Source organism: Silurus meridionalis, chromosome 11 (genome assembly GCF_014805685.1).
Source record: "Silurus meridionalis isolate SWU-2019-XX chromosome 11, ASM1480568v1, whole genome shotgun sequence".
In the NCBI taxonomy this organism is placed as follows: domain Eukaryota; kingdom Metazoa; phylum Chordata; class Actinopteri; order Siluriformes; family Siluridae; genus Silurus; species Silurus meridionalis.
The window spans coordinates 16,078,221-16,095,712 of record NC_060894.1 but is presented as its reverse complement, the minus strand read 5'-3'; the positions used below and the strand labels follow the sequence as shown (position 1 = coordinate 16,095,712).

At 38.2% G+C, this 17,492-nt stretch overlaps 1 protein-coding gene across 30 annotated transcripts in view; it reads right to left on the bottom strand.

Moving 5' to 3' along the window:
• The window catches only part of picalma (phosphatidylinositol binding clathrin assembly protein a), a 36,422-nt gene extending 26,234 nt beyond the window's left edge, over positions 1–10,188 (bottom strand). For 5 of the 30 annotated variants that reach the window (XM_046860644.1, XM_046860640.1, XM_046860641.1 and 2 more), the window contains exon 1: positions 9,463–10,186. In XM_046860644.1, coding sequence (XP_046716600.1) covers positions 9,463–9,592 — 130 coding nt within the window. In that variant the 5' untranslated portion in view covers positions 9,593–10,186. Of the gene's footprint in view, positions 1–9,462 lie in introns of all 30 variants that reach the window. The other 25 variants (XM_046860636.1, XM_046860634.1, XM_046860638.1 and 22 more) reach the window with 14 other exon arrangements.
• Positions 10,189–17,492: the final 7,304 nt, after the last annotated feature.

The following is a 17,492-nucleotide window of genomic DNA, read 5'->3' as shown; positions in this document are numbered from 1 at the left end:
CAAAGCATACTTTAGAAGGCTTTTGGTCTTTTCAGAACAGTCTGAGAAATGTGGACGTCTACGAAACACGGCGATGGCAATTATAAGCAAGGCCCATTATGTGAGCTCGCCAATTAATTGTGTTTAAATAAAATAAAATAAAGGCATACTGCTTCGAGTAGGATCGGGATGTCGACAGTTTCGCTTCAACCTCATCAAAAAATCTGTGCATCACCTAATAGAAACCATTTTATTGAAACATGATTTGACATACTGTATGAATGAAGCTCAACAATAGTTTGACCATATTACGATAAACTGAGGTGAGTTTCTAGCAAATTTGATTTCTTAACGCTTATGTCACAAATGTTAGATTTAGACTGATTCCAGAATACACACAAATGTACAAAATATACTGCAGACCCCTTCTCTTTTGGTTGGCTTCAATTTCTTTTCAGATTAATAGGCTATGGAGACCAAGTGATGTGAAACACTTTTCCAAAGCATTAATTTTGTGATTTTCCACACACTCTGATGCACAGTACTACCCTGCGAAAGAGGCAACATCTGCTTGTAAAGTCACATACGTCCTCCCAGATGTGTGATGATAAAACTGTCAGACCACCCTTGAGTATGTTGGCCTTTTTGAGACTGAAAAAAAGAAAAGAAAAAGATACCTGTGATCTGGACAGACTCAAACGTCATAGAAGCTGCTGTAAATAACTGAAATGATGCTAGCACTGTTATTTTATCCCAGTCCACCTCATTGACGCACCAAAATACATGACCAGCGGACATGGACATTTCCTTATTAAGGCATTCTCGTGGCCGTTTCCCTGGTTTCCTGCAAAAACTATGTTGTATGACACGGTGCATTTTAAAAGCCGACAGCAGATCTTTCCTGCTTTAGACTGATCTTAATGCCAGTGCATCCTATAATCACTACTATCTCATCTTTAATCAAGCCCGACATTTTTTTTTCCTGGTTTAAGTAATAACTTCCTTTCGGGTGTTTACATTTAGAAAAGTTGACTAAAGAATGCAGGAAGCCTTTTTCCCCCCAGTCAAGTTTACTGGGTTCATCACAGACTCCCGTTTACTGGTTTTTACTTCACAGAAGAGGTGCTAAGAGTGCTAATCTAGGAAGGAGTAGATACTCCCCCAAGCTGTAGGAACAGAGTAAATGGGAGGGAGGTGAAAACTAATTGAAAATTGTGTTAAGAAAAATATGACCTTAAACCCCTTCATGCTTCATTGCAATCACAAGTCAGTAGGTAGTTGGAGTAGCTCAAGGTCTCCAAGTTTCTGTCTGCCTCAGATATCTTAGCAGATCTAATACAAGTATGGAGCAACTCCTAACGAGTCAATAACTTCACATTTATGGCCTATTTCTCAGCGTTATCGCCGAGCAGAGGCAGTCAAGTAGGACACCATAACCTTATCTCTCTGCAGCTTTTCAAGTTTGTGTGATCGTTTGTGTTGTCTGGGGAATCGCTCAGTGAGATTTGTGCCTTGCCTTCTAGACAAAGAGCACAAATAGTTGTGCTGTCCAGCGTGTCACCACTGGAAGCACAAGCCCACTGTAGATCACAATTTTGTATGATCATGAGTCCAGGCTTCTGAGCATGGAGAAGTGGAATTCCTAGATCTTCCACAAGTATGTATTTGCAGAGCTAAACAAGATCATTTCTTCAACACAACCCTGTTTGACTGATACAGTAGTGGAGCACAGCAGATGTAGAGCAGTGCAGACGACGGACTGTAAACGCTCACTATGGTCACGTTATCGGAAACATTCATACACCTGCACATGCAACGATCCGAACAGCCAATCAGGTGGCAGATAAAAAGCTTTAATCAGTTAATGTTCACATAAGAAAGGGGGAAAATGTGATCACTGTGACCATGGCGTGACTGTTGGTAGACATACTTGTCAGAGTATTTCAGAAACTGCTGAAAAGGATTTTCACACACAGCAGACTCTAGAATGTACATAGATATTGTGTGTGTGTGTGTGTGTGTGTGTGTGTGTGTGTGTGTGTGTGTGTGTGTCTCAAATATAATCAACATTTAACTGCCCTTTAAATAATGTTTATTAAATCAAGCTGTAATGAAAAAATCGATGGTTTTTATTTTAGGGAAAAAAAAAAAGGGTAAACTGTAAATTTTTCCCTTAGACCAATAAATGTTTTTCAACTGCAGGCACCAACATGACCATGTACAGCCGTGCCTGACGACTTCCTCTCTCCTGGTTTGAATTATTCAAATGTGTGGTTCAGAAAAGCCGACACTCATTGCACTGCACAAACAAGCAAAAGGTTTCAGCCTGCCTCATATCAGCAGGAAGAATATTTTGTGATATTGTATTGACATTATTGTGCACAAACAATAAATGTAATATGCAGAATGATGCAACACATAGCACAGGGACTTGATTATGTATAGTCCATAAGAAAACAGTCAGGACTGCCCAGAACTAACATTTCCAAACCCATGTTTTATTTTTAACTGGGCTTGTAGCAGTAAAGCAGATTTACAGCAATCGATCAAACATAGTATTCTTCTCAATCGCCCAAAAATACCAGATGGCTACCAGAAGTACCATGATTAAACATGGCTAACTCGTAATGCAACCTGTCAGGTGGCATAAACACAATGCTGTGAATCTGTAAATTGTACAATAATGTAACATTAAAAATTATCCTCGGAGCATGCAAAGGCTAACCAGAAAGGAGCATGATGACCAAGATTTAAATTAGCCACAGAAATCCAATAGTGCATTACACAGGCTTACTTATGATCTGTAGTCACTGGTCTGATCAGCTCATGTGTAATCTCCCACATAGTATTTTTTACAGCCAAGAAAGCTATAATAATGACTGAGCAATTAACTGGAGAGAATTTCAGGACTAAGCATTGCTGGTGGTAAATTTGCTTTACTGTGCATTTTTAAAAAAAAATAACAAAACAGTACATTTGCTCTATTATGCTAAAGCAAACCTCATTGGCCATTTTTTTATGCATCAACTGACTGCTTAAATGTTTAACATGAAATACACAAGTTTCTCTCAAAAACATGAATGCAAGCTTACAGAAGACTTGAAGTGGTTCCTACCTTCAACTGACAACTGCAACACCTCGCAAACCACAGCATCTCTACGCATCTCTACTCTGAAGATATATGTCTACTGTGATGGTCATTCCTTCAGGTTTATAGAAGTGTGACAGAGTAAGTGACAGCCAGTGAAGATATTCAAAAGTAAGGCATTAAGAATTTAACAACTTGGGTTGGGCTATGCAATATATCATGAAGTGTTATGAAGGCATAATATTTGAGCAGGAAAACACCCAAACAACCAAACAAAAAAAAAAATAATAAAAAAAATAAAAATAAAACTCAGGAAGCTGCATGAATCGTTTCTTTTTAGTGTTCCAGTTCAGCTGTGACTGCCTTCACGCCATGGCTCTCAAAATATCAAAACACAACCTCAACTGTGTCTCCATTTACAGTAAGATAAACCAATCATATTTTTTACACTTTCATCGTCTTACACTCTCCTGAATGGATGCATTCACTCATCCATCACAATGGCGGTGAACTACTTTGGCTGACGCATCTGAGTGTGGCCTACAAAGTTCCAACCAGACATCCCTGAATGTTTCACCAATACAATATGTTATTAAAGGAATACTTAACATAACAAAAAAAAAAACGAGCAGGCACATTTTATTTATTGCTTCTGTTAGTACTGTAATATGATTTTATCTTTCGTGGCCATCATGAGAGCAATGTTTGTCATGTCAACATTAAACGGAGATAAAGCTTATTTAACGAGATAAACTGAAAAGATTGTGCACCTAAGATAAGTTCAGCTTGAAATGTGAAACTGTTTGCTAGTGCAAGTCACAAACAAGCAACAAAGCATCATATGCATATTGTTGTGATGGTGACAAAAGGTGATCTTCAGAACTAAAGCATGTCAGCTCCTTGAATGATGCATATAATAGGGACACTTAATATTTCAAACTGCATTAAAGAAAGAAACAAGTTTGCATGAAGAATATCCAAGTAACCTAAAACATACATCCTTTGATGAACCAAACAGGCTTTCCGGTAAATTATATTATAATAATAATAATAATAGACAAATATTTGCATTCGTGTCCTTGTTCAGGTGAGACCCCTCCCAAATTCCTTACAAATTCCTCACAAAAACAGATGCCACCTGTCTGACGGGAGGGCAGAACAAGGGACAAAGAAGTGCACTGTGGAAAAATGTGGGTGTTGCAGGACACGGGGACAAAGTCATTAACTGCACGCCTGGTATTTCAGTACACTCTGACACTCATGTGTACTTTATTTCCCTCTGCACAATCAGAGACCATATATACCCCCCCCCATGCAGCCATGATCTAAGACAGAGAAGGATTTCTAGGCCAACCACCTTCAAAATAATAAAAGCAAACAGGAAATACATGATTTAATTACATTAGAGATTAGGTGAAATAAAACAAGATTGTATGGTGCACCTTGAACGACCTCGAAATAACCATCTTTCTAATCACCTGATCGGGTCCAAAGTCCCACATGGTTCTGCTGACACGCCTAACTCATTAACTAAAAGTATACATGGAGTGAGTAGACCTTATTTATTCAAAGTGCTCAGGTTAAATAAAGGTTTACAGTGTAATAGTGTGTGTGATGGCAGAGATGATAAACGTTTCAGGAAGAAAGAAAGAAAAAAATAACAATTGTTGGGCATTTTTGCGCAGTCATTTAGGGAATAAGGGTAAGCCGATAGGAATGTTCTCTCTACCCCGGAAACCCAACCCAAATCAAAAGGATCAGGGGAGGAAGACTTAGCCATATCTAACGAACAAATCAACCAGGGAAGGGGCGAGACACATTGCTATTTCTGTCCCAAAGGAAACTGCGGCACAGAACACACCACTTGAAATAATTGTGTGTCTCGTCACCTTCCTGCAACACCACCAGTCACTCAAAGCAACCGAACTGTTCAGAAGTCTGCACCATGACCCGGGATCTCTGACTACATTTCAGACGGACACAAACCAAAGTCGGTTTGTCTATTTGGACTGTAAAAATGTGGGGTTATTTTTTTTTGCAGTCTAAAACAAGCAAATAAACAAAAAAATTGAATCCAATTACTTTTAATTGCGGTCAAATCTCTTATTTTGGATCCCCTGTGATATAACATATTTAAACCATAAAAGACAAACTTTTGCTGGTCGAACATTTAAATGTGGAGAAACGAATCAGGTTTTCCAGAACTGCGCTGCGCTGATTACCTGAGTTTCAACTGAGATAGTGATAATTTGCTTTGTTGTACATGAAAGCATGAAATGCAGTCCACTTACTTGATGTGCAAAAGAACACATAATACACATCAATGCTATTCAATTACCATATGTGCCATAGCTTACTATAAAGAAAAGGCTACAAATGATCTTCGGTCAAATAAACAATATTTTCATGAGAGGGCCAAATGATTAGTGGACTTTTTTCATTTTATAGCTCAGAATTAATTTTTTCCCATCCTTAAAAAAAAAACAATACAAGACATGGCAATAGAAGCTTCCATCTAGTCTCTCTATAATTATTATTTTAAGGTCTATTGTTAGACATCTCAGCTTACCAAAAAAAAAAAAAAAAAAAAAAAAGGAAGGGGGGTATTAGGTGGTTGGTTGCTGGGGACCTGTTACAGGCTGGTTACAAATTATCTACAGACCTGAGGAGTGTGGTTGGAAAACTTTTCTGACCATAAAGTGGTAACATAAGCAGACAGTGTGAAATCCTACAAAGTGAAGAAAAAAAAATAATCAGGCACTGGGGACGCATGTAAAAATATCGTCAATAACATGTGAAGGTGTTGTGACACTTGAGATGAAGCAACCAACACAAATTATGAATTATTCACATATGACCACAGTCTGGTGTGTCATTCTGCTCAGGGTACTACAATTGGCCAGGGATTAGTGTGTTTATTTTATTCATGAACAATTGTAATAAGACAGAAACTAATTTGTCTCATTAAAATTGACCACCTTCTCTCTCTCTCTCGATAGAGATTACATTATATATAAAAAATTATAATTAAAAAAAAAAAAAAAACACCATTTTATTTATTTATTTTAACCAAAATACCTTTTTCTTGTTTTGGGAAATTCAGCAAAGTGCTATAATTCATAAAAAAGCTCAAACACTTGAAACTCCTTCCTTTAAACAAAAGGTCATAAAAAAAAAAAAAAGAAAAACTCTGCCATCCTTTTTTTTTTCCTTTTGCTAAACAAATGAAATCTATTTTTATCATGTTGAGTATCCACAGTTTGTACAAACAAATGTGAAAGGGTTTTTCCATTTAAAAACAATAACTTATTTTTGAGCAAAAAGATATTCAACTTCAACTACCCAAGTTGTTTTGGCAAGACAAAAATAACGTGCACCGATTCTGACCAAACTTTAGAACACAACCAAGCTGGAGTATATGTGCTTCTTAAACTTCTCACATCATAATTTTTTTTATTAGCTAAGCCACTGTCAAATATGCTATGATACGAGACACACAATCGCATATGCTACTGTGCGGTGACTTTGCTTGGCCGTCCAACCTCCAAAGAAAGTACCAATATGAAATCAAATAACCACCCACAAGCACCAAGAAAGGTGTTAAAATTTCCCAAAAAATATTGTAACACAACCATTCCAGAGTAACCACACGCACAATAAAACCTCTGTGGTTTATAAGCAGTGTTTGGAGAAAACAATCATTATTAGTAATTAATCACTGAGCTGACCACACGGGAGCACAAACAGTCAAATGTCAATGTGTGTTTAACAGGGAGACTATGCGAACTTGACCCTTACATTTTCTCCCACGGCAGTTCATACAACCCCAGAGTGCGTGGGAGCCTCTTTAAAGACGGCATGGACGAAATACCTACAGGAGACGACGAACAATGCTGAAGCCGAAGCTTTAAAGAGAACACGGAATTAAAGACAGCATCCCTGACATCAGATAGTAGTCAAGTAGATGGTAGGCGTTTATTCCTGGCAGCTAAAACAACCAGAACACACAATTTAAAGCATTCCATTTATGTGCCATACACTGCTCAGAGTACCGAAACATGAACTCTCAACGAGTGTAGATATAATGCTTAGTATCTCGGTAAATTATCACCGATATGACACAATCTGTCCAAGGAATGTTGGGATTGTGCAAAAGTTGCTCGGAGAATGTGCAATAAAAAAAAAATTAAACGTGGGCAAACAGGCTATTACTGAATTTTTATTTTTCAGACCAGGTTTAATAAGGTGTTTTTTTCTAACATGTTATAATTCATGAACATGGCTTTGTATGCCAGACACATCTGGATTTCCAACAAGTAATCATTAACGTGGTGAAAGTTACAAGTGGTTATTGGTGATAAGCGGATTATGGGATAGCTGCTAAGAGGCAAAAAGCATTCCCCCCCAAATCACCTGGAAAGAATTCCAATGATGCCACAGCTTCCCATGGCTGAGAGTCCAAGAGCAAAATGAAGTGCTCTCACACAGAGAGGGGTGACACGCCCCCATATCGATCACACCAACATTAGCCAATCATCGGTGTCTGTGAGCACATGCATGCGGAAGTGGGCTTACAGTCCTATATTAGGAATTTGGATTCTGTAGAACTTTTTTGTCTGCAGTATCAGCGCTTAGTCAGAGATAAAGCTCAAAAAAACACAGTCTTCAGTGTGGAGGGCTTTGCATTTTTCTGGGAGGGCAATGCTCAGAATCGCTGATCTGGTCTTAAAACACATCTCAAATTGCCTGTTCGAGAGATCCCACCTCACCTCAGTCCTGATTCCTGCTTTCCCATTGAAAATAAATACAAGTTCTATCCATTGTGATTGTCACTATTTTCTATGGGGAAGGAAGGGAAGGGTGCACGTCAACTTTGTTGTTAAGAAGCAGGCAGGAAGGCTTCTGTTCTGCAAGGAAAGTTGGAAGTACAGTGCAAAATTCAATCATCTCAAGCTTGTTTTCAGCTTTGATGTTCAAAACTATTTGAGAATGGCATGCAAATACGTCCTTATGAAAGCAGGATTACTGCTCTTACATTTTTTCCGTACACTCCTACACAAAGAAATGCAATGTCAGAACAGGATTCAGGGATCTGCTGCACATGATCGCACCCGATCTTCCTCAGTGCTACACCCTCATAGATTGGTTCACAATCTCCGATTGCATCAACATTCTTTAAAACATCAGAGACCACACACTGTCTAAACATATTGCATTGAACCATGCAGATAGAGCATGAACTGAGTCTGGAACTTAATTTGAGACTATTGACCTGCCATTGACTATATTCCTACAACTGCATAATCTTGCATATGTGTAGCTCCTTGCTCAAATCACATTCAGCAAAAGACTACAAGAGATATTGTGATCTGTTCTTCTTATTCGTGATTAAGGCTCTCCATATTTAGTTGGTTTGATAATGTGATGAAAGCTAATAAAATAGGTGTACGTTTTTGCCTTTGAAATTAATAGTTACAGCAGCCAGTTCATAAACATAAAACAAAGTACAAATCAACAAGAAGTAGAACATCAAGGTTTCAAACGTCACAATGAGAAAAAGGGTCAAATTGATATTGAAGAAAAAAAAATTTAGACCCTATGATACACAGTTTACAAGAGTGCAGTCAGCTGGGAATCTGAGAACTGCACATTAAATTGCATTAACAAGGTAAAAACGTTGCAAAATTACAATATGCCATATGTACATGCTGATTTTTTTTTTATACTAATGGGAACTGAAGTAACTGTACATAAGGTGCACCAGCAGGTTGTATTAATAAAAAGAGAGAAAAGAAAGTACATGATCATATCAGTGCCTAGGAGACTGTAGATTAAAGGGATCTAAACAAAAACATTATGATTAATAAATACAGAAAAATACAATGTCCCTATTTCGAGACAAGGAGATCCCTGTCCTGACAGGAGCAACAGGAGTTAATGTAGTCAATGAAATGGTGGACTAATGAAACCCCTGATCATCTGTACTATAATTCTGGCTCTGTGTGACAGATGTGAAGGAGCAGTGTGTGAAGGATATCTGCATCAGAAAGCACATAGTTCTTTATTGAGTGTGGTTAATTATTGGTAGAGGAGACGAGAACACTGCATCCAGGAGTCTGTGCTCATCGTGCTAGTTATCGGTTTTCACGCCTTATCGCCAACTCTGAGCAAAAGAAGACGGACCTTAATCAAGGATTAGCTCAGAGACAGAAATGAGAAGGTGAGACAGAGACGAGACAAGTGTTAGCTGTATTAGTTGGATATTTGTACAATGTTAGCTAAATGACTATTAGGCCTCGGGTCCTAAAACCACCCAACTAGAACACCCACTGAGTCCCCTTTCACTAATTCAATGTAACTGTAGGACCAAGTGCTGTTTTGTGGTGAATACTTACAGTCCAAATGTTTCTTTTTGGGCCCCATGACTTCATGCGTGGTCGCTTTGCACACCGTTTTGGACACCGCCGAGCCGGTGACACTGTGCTGCGCTGCGGTTATCCTGTCCGTTATGCTTTGGCCAGACATTTTTAGCAGTTAGGTACAAAAAGAAAAAGCACCAAAAACAAACTCTGGGTTTGATCCAACGCTGATGTTCTCGTCCCTCAGGTGTGTTCACTTTTTTCCGACTCAATAATAAAAAAAGGGAAAAACCGAGAAAAGGAGAAAAGAATGACCCTGATGGAGAAACACTATGGGAGCTAGCTACCTAGCTAACGCTCTGGGGCAGCTGTACAGCTTCAACCGCGTTCAATGGAAGTTCTCAATGGTTGCGCTTCACAAGTCTAACTCCCGACAAACCTTCACTTTACTACATACCAGAGGTTTCCTTTTTTATTACAAAAACAGTCCCCTATACAACCCCTGCTCTCTCCCTTTTACTGTCCCTGTCTCTCCCTGTGTCTCTTTCTTTCTCCCTCTCACTGTCCCTGTCTCTCCCTCCCTCTTTCCTTATAACTTCCCCCTCTCCTCTCTGACTGCTTCCTCTCCACCTCGACGCCCCTTGCTGGCTTTTAAACCGGCTGGAGCCTCGCAGAAAAATGGCGGCTCTGTTTCCTCCTTCTCACCCGATCATCCCCAAGCTTCAGCGGTCCACGGAACCACAGATAAAAATACCTCAATGCTGCATTCCCTGTTTAGTCTTATTTTATATGGAACACGTCAGTGGCTGAGGGAGATCCGCCATCTTGTGGCCATATTCGAGTACAGGTCGAAGAGGATCATAACTCACACACATTTTATATATATATATATATATATATATATATATATATATATATATATATATATATATATATATATATATATATATATATATATATATATATATATATATATATATATATATATATATATATGAGTTATAATAGAATAGAATTGAAAAGCATTCATTATAATGATTGTGGTAAAATAAAAACGTTTTTAATGGACTTAATTATTTGTTGAATCACTTTCCCATACCCTAACACTAAGAAATGGAATTAGCCTTATAGGGGTGTCTGTGTAGCTGTGTATTATTTTAACCATTTGTTTATTGCATTTGGTTGAAACAAAAGCAGGACATTTACTCTTTTGTTTACATGTTTTTGTCTATAAAGGAAAAACGAAATTTAGGGCTAAAAAGTGACCTAATCATTATAAAGAATAAATGACCCACACCGGTTGATATTTGGTTTGGATGAATAGGCGGGTGATAATATTAACATGGTGCTGGAGTCTCATTGGTTAACCTGCAAACCATCTAGTCTAAATGATAGTCTACTACTTTTAACCTCTAGGCTGGTGTGTGTGTGTGTGTGTGTGTGTGTGTGTGTGTGTGTGTGTGTGTGAGGCGGGTGTGGGGTGATAAAATATATTTTAGTCATATCTGGTAATAATAAGAATAATAATACATAACAACAACAACAATAATAATAAATATTATCAATAGTTAATAATATCTATAAACTTAAAAATTATAACTATAATATATATATAATTATCTCGACAGCTACATGTATTAAGAAACTATAGTTTAGTAAATGTTTTTCTTCTTCTTCTTCTTCTTCTTCTTCTCCTTCTTCTTTTGGCTTCTCCCATTAGGGGTCACCACAGCGAATCATCTGTCTCCATAACCCCTGTCCTCTACATCTACCTCTTTCAAACCAACTACCTGCATGTCTTCCTCACCACATCCATAAACCTTCTCCTCCATCCTTATGGCTCTATTCTCAGCATTCTTCTACGGATGTACCCCATGTCCCTCCTCTGCACATGTCCAAACCATCTCAATCTCGTCTCCATCACCTTCTCCAAAACGTCCTACATGCGCTGTCCCTCTAATAAACTCATTTTTAACCCTGTCCATCCTCATCCCTCCCAATGAAAACCTCAACATCTCCAGCTCTGCTACCTCCAGCTCCACCTCCTGTCTTTAACTCAATGCCACTGTCTCTAAACCATACAACATCCCAGGTCTCACCACAGTCCTATAAACTTTTCCTTTCACTCTCGCAGATACCCTTCTATCACAAATCACTCCTGCCACTCTCCTCCACCCTCTCCACCCTGCCTGCACTCTTTCTTCACTTCTCTAACACACTCTCCATTACTTTACACTGTTGACCCCAGGTACCTGAACTCCTCCACCTTCTCCAGTTCTTCTCCCTGCAACTGCACCAGTCAATTGCCACCGAAATTCACACACATGTACTCTGTCTTACTCCTACTGACTTTTATTTCCCTTCTCTCCAGCACATACCTCCACCTCTCCAGGCTCTTCTCAACCTGCTCCCTACTCTCACCACAAATCACAATACCATCGGCAAACATTATAGTGGAGACTCTTGTCTGACCTCGTCCGTCAACCTGTCCATCACCACTGCAAACAGGAAAGGGCTCAGAGCCGATCCTTGATGCAGTCCAACCTTCACCTTGAACCAATCTGTCGTTCCTACTGCACACTTCACTGCTGTCACACTGTCCTCATACATGTCCTGCACCACCCTCACATACTGCTCTGATACACCTGACTTCCTCATACAATACCACAACTTCTCTCTTGGCACCCTGTCAGAGCGACATACAAAAGTGCTTTGAGTCTCTAGCAATGAATAAATCTACACTGGTACGCAAGATTACAAACTTGGAAAGTGCTAATTTAAGTGTTTTAGGAAGAGGTAGGTCTTCAATCGTCGATTAAAGATAGCCAGGGACTCCGCTGTACGGACATCTAGGGGAAGTTCATTCCACCACCTCGGTGCCAGAACAGAAAAGAGCCTTGCGAGGTGTGATGAGGTCTCTAAGGTAAGATGGTACTACTCCATTTTTGGCCTTGTAGGCGAGCATCAGTGTTTGAAATCTGATACGTGCAGCTACTGGAAGCGGTAAAGGGAGCACAGCAGTGGGGTGGTGTGGGAGAACTTGGGCAGATTGAACACAAGTAGTGCAGCTGTGTTTTGGATCATTTGCAGTGGACGAATAGCGTTCAGAGGAAGACCTTCCAGCAGAGAGTTGCAGTAGTCCAGTCTCGAAATGACAAAAGACTGAACAAGTGCCTGGGCAGCCCGTGTGGACAGAAATGGTCGAATCCTTTTGGATGTTGTAGAGAAGAAATCGACAGGAGCCACATTAGAGACAACTGAGAAGAAGGACAGTTCATTGTCCATAGTTACCCCAAGGTTATGAGCAGTGGCTGAAGGGGAGAGCAGAGAGTCATGAAGAGTTATTCAGAGATCTTGACCTGGAGATGAATGACCTGGGATGACCAGCAGTTCTGTTTTGCTGGGGTTGAGTTTTAGTTGATGAGCACTCATCCTCTTTCTTGATATCTTGCTGAAATGCTATCTTGTGGCCATCACTTTCAGGATTACCTTCTTTTATCTTTAAAACGTTTATTATCTGTATATAAATCTGTTATTATTTACATTCTACACAACGCCCCAACTTTTTTGGAATTGGAGTTGTGCATATATCAGCGTTATTACATTGAAAAAATTGACTAAGCAATCAAACTTTGTGAATTTTATGTGGTCATTTACCGCCACCTTGTGGCCAAAAACAGCTGCATATGCGGTTATATGTATAAGCCACGCACAAAGGCTGCACTCAGCCTACATAATTACACTCACTTTCTCAACAGTGAAGAGTGTGTTTGCGGAGCTTACCTAAAATCTGACCTTGTTTTTAAAAAAAACAAACAAAAAAAAAGGATTTGACTGCTTATCAACATCTATTTTTTTTGGAAAAAAAAAATTGAAAAGCAATATTGAAACCTGGAAACCATCAATATTATACAGAAACACAGTATAACAGAGCATTGCACCACAGATAGGTATTTAACGCAGAGATATGAATGTTGTTACTAAAGCTAGAAACCCAATAAACACAGTTCAACAAGTCTCCTTTCAGTGCAGTCACAGCTGCATCGACTGCATTCATCATCTCTAGCAGATGCATCAATATTAACCTCATCAAATTACACTTTCTTTGCATTTGCGTTACAGTTTTCCTGGGGATTTTAAATTGAGGGAATTTTGTGCAAATTCTACAGAGAAGAGAAAAGTATAAAATGGTTCATGAAAAAGCATACAAATTGTTTTCAACTCTTTTGGCTGACCTTTGCTTACAATGTCCAGGTTTTCTCAAAAAATCCATCTTGAAATTGACCTTGTAAGTGTATCTGCAATCAAAATTTTCTCTTCACTGTCAGCAATTGTGAAATAATAATAATAATAATAATAATAATAATAATAATAATAAAAAAGCAGCTACTTAAATCACAAAAAAAGAGAGAAAAACTAACCTCAATATACACTACAAGAAGCAGTGCAAGAGAGAGAAATGCTACGAAATGAAAATAATAGACTATTGGGAAATATTCTATACTTATTAATGGAAAAAAATGAAAACACAAGTCTTATTCTGATATTGTTTAGGCCCAGTAGGGAAGGTCTTACTGTCCCTGATGACCCACTACTATTATATACAATATATCATACATTTCCATGGTCATTCTGGCAGAAATATTCTAGATACATCGAATTATAAGGGTACAGTCTGCTTCATGTCCTTCCACAGTTTTTTAGTAGCCATCAGGTCTAGGGTCTTTTTGTGATTAAGCAATTTTGTTGAATTGGTTGCATGCTTTTCGGTTGTTATCATGCTGAATTTCCTTTTTTTAATCTTCTGCTTTATAGTAGACACTTAAAGGTTTTGCTCTAAAATAGACTGGTACATGTAGTAATTCATAATTGACTAAATTTTCATAAAAGCCCTAATTTTAACTAAAGAAATCCAGCCCTACAGCATGCTGACATTTAGCATCCTTCACCATAGATATAGTGTTCTTTATAGTAATTGTATTTCAGGTGTGAGTGAAAATTTCTTTTAAATTATGAGAGTTGGATTTATCAGACAATAACATGTTTTGCGACATGGTTTGGGGTGGTTTAGTTGAGCCCGGATGTTTTTTGTAAGGACGGACCTTCTGAGCCGCTGCCCTACACCACAGCTCCACAGAGACTGAAGTCATGTGCGGAGACTAATCAGTAATAGTCAGATATTTTTGCATCACTTGTAATATTGTTTTCGTCTTGTCCATTTGTAAATGGTGGAGGGACATCCTGTTCTTGGTGATCTCTGTAGTGCTCCATTTTCTTTGTTTGTTGTTGATGGCCTTCCCACTGTTCCACGGTTCAACGAATGTTTTGGAAATTCTTTTACATCCTTTTTTAAGCAATACTTCCTGACAGTGTATATATGGTCAATGCAATATGCAAACTGACTTTCTGTAACATGACATAGCAGTCATGAAACATGAAAGCAGATAGCAACAAGCTAAGCATTGTAATTTGCTACAACCCAAGCTGAGACAAAGCACAGAAAATGGCACCTTGTTTTGTAAGTGAGAGTGACATGAAGTAAAAAACACTGCATATGAGATAATAGACTAAAGCACCATGCAGAATTATTATTTCTAAAAAGGACTATGGCTACATGGATCACCATGATGTGATATATATGAAAATCTCTTCACAAAAACACTTTGTGCCTCAATAAACATCTACACTAGGGGGCAATATGTTGCTATTGCATCTGACTAATGCTTTACAAACAACTGGTTTTGTGGAAGAGCATTCACTTACAGTATATGCATAAAAACATAAAACTAGTCAAGATGGTGCTAATGTTTTTGCTATCTCTAGTTCTTATGTATTTTGGAAACTTGACTGTCTCTTTAGATTGGCCATTTGTAAAACAAGGCAAAGACAGCACAATGTTATTGGGAAGTCTACTGCAAAAGGCAGTTGTGCACCTTAGAAGGTAGATGCTATCATGAAGAAGGAGCATAAACTAGAAATACTGAAGCATTTGATTTAGGTTTAAGCAATTAAAAGACAATACAAAGTTTTTTCTGACTCACAAATAAAATGTATGTAGTGAATAAAAGAAAATAACCCTAGAAATAAATCGGTCTCTTATCTATTACTTTGAAGTGACATGAAATGGAAAGTACCCGAAAGAAATAAAGCAGATACCTTAATGGATTAAGCCCAGGAAATGTGTAATAACATGAAACAATGAGTTTCAATGTGTATAGCCTGGGTGTATGTATACTTTTCAATTTAACTGTAGACAAAGATAGATAGATAGATAGATAGATAGATAGATAGATAGATAGATAGATAGATAGATAGATAGATAGATAGATAGATAGATAGAGACATACATACATACATACATACATACATACATACATACATACATACATATAGATAATAGATCACAAATTGAAATAACAAGTCTTGCAGTGATATCTTTAACATACAAAACACCCACATACTTTTTAAGAGAGACAATTATGACCTTGTGCGGCAGCATAATTAAAGCTACTCACCTCTCCACCTCTCACTTCACATATAGATTATATACAACTCAACCAGAAGGCACACACTTGTATTGGATGTCATTAAATGTGGTAGCATTAACCTGTTCAAGCATGAAAATAGCCCTGAGCTCCATGAAGATACGGTTTACTTGGGTTGGAGTGCAAGAGCTTATAGAGCTCTGACCTCAACCCTACTAAAAACCTTCTGTGATGAATTGAAATGCTGACTGCACCCCAGGTCTCTTCACCCGACATCAGTAACTCGCTTTACTAACGCATCTTGTGGCTGAATGAGCACAAATCTCCACAAGGACACTCCAAAATCTAGTGAAACATCTTCCCAGAAGAGTGGAAGGTATTATAACAGCAATTGGAGACCAAATGTGGAATGGGTTGTTTAAAAAGCACATATAAATCATATGGTCAGGTGTCCACAAACCTTTCTCCATATATTGTAAGCCTATTACATAATTAGCATGATGTTCACATTTGAGTCATCTTTGGGTGTGAAATTTTCACTGTTAATTCCTTGCTATGTTGCTGACTCTCATGCCTGTGAATCAGATTTGCTAATGTCATTCCATTAAGAATGAAAATGCAATTTCCTTCAAGAGTATTAATTATAGCTATTTCTAAATGTCATGAAACAAACAAACATTTTAAGAGTTTTGATATTTTGTAGAAAATTTCATAGTGGAGAATAAGCCATTAATTCACAGCTCTTTTAAGGCAGTGGTAGCTCAGTGGTTAAGGCTCTGGGATACTGATCAGAAGGTTCCCGGTCCCCAGTATCACAACGTTTCCTGTCCCCAGTATCACCAAACTGCCATTGTTGGGAGCTTGAGCAAGACTCTTAACCCTCTCTATCCCAAGAATCCTGTATCATGGCTGATCCTATGCTCTGGCTATAGCTTTCTAGCCGGCAGGTATATACGAACAAATAAATATGTGACAAATTAAGGCTCTTCTTTTAATATAATCTAAAAATACAATGGAGGGTACTTAAATGGAAAATACAGAGTAACCATAATGCATTTTAATCTATTAGAGTTCTTAAGGATTTTAATATAACTAAGCAGCAATTACTGATGAAATAGCAATACAGCATTGTTTATTGCCTCTGATGTATGTAACCTGCACTCAAGAGATGCAGGTGTGATTTTACCCTCAACCTTTTTTTTTTTTTTAAACAAAGCACTCTAAACTATTATATGGAATCCATTATAAAGACCATTTAGAGGAAAATGAGTATTTGGACACTTTATAATGCTATACTTACAAATGCATACATTCATCATCCACTTTTATAGGGACACCTGTACAATGTACATTTATGCAGTTCTGTAATCAGCCAATCATGCCACAGCAACACAAAACCATGCAAAAACTGCCCAAGAACTTTAGTTAATATTCACTAATCAAACAACAGAATGAAAAATAAGTGTGATCTCTGTGACTTTAACTATGGCATGGTAGTTGGCTCCAGATGGGCTGGTTCCAGGTGGCAGGGTTTCAGAGTCTGCTGATCTCCTGGGATTCTCACACACCAAAGGCTTTATA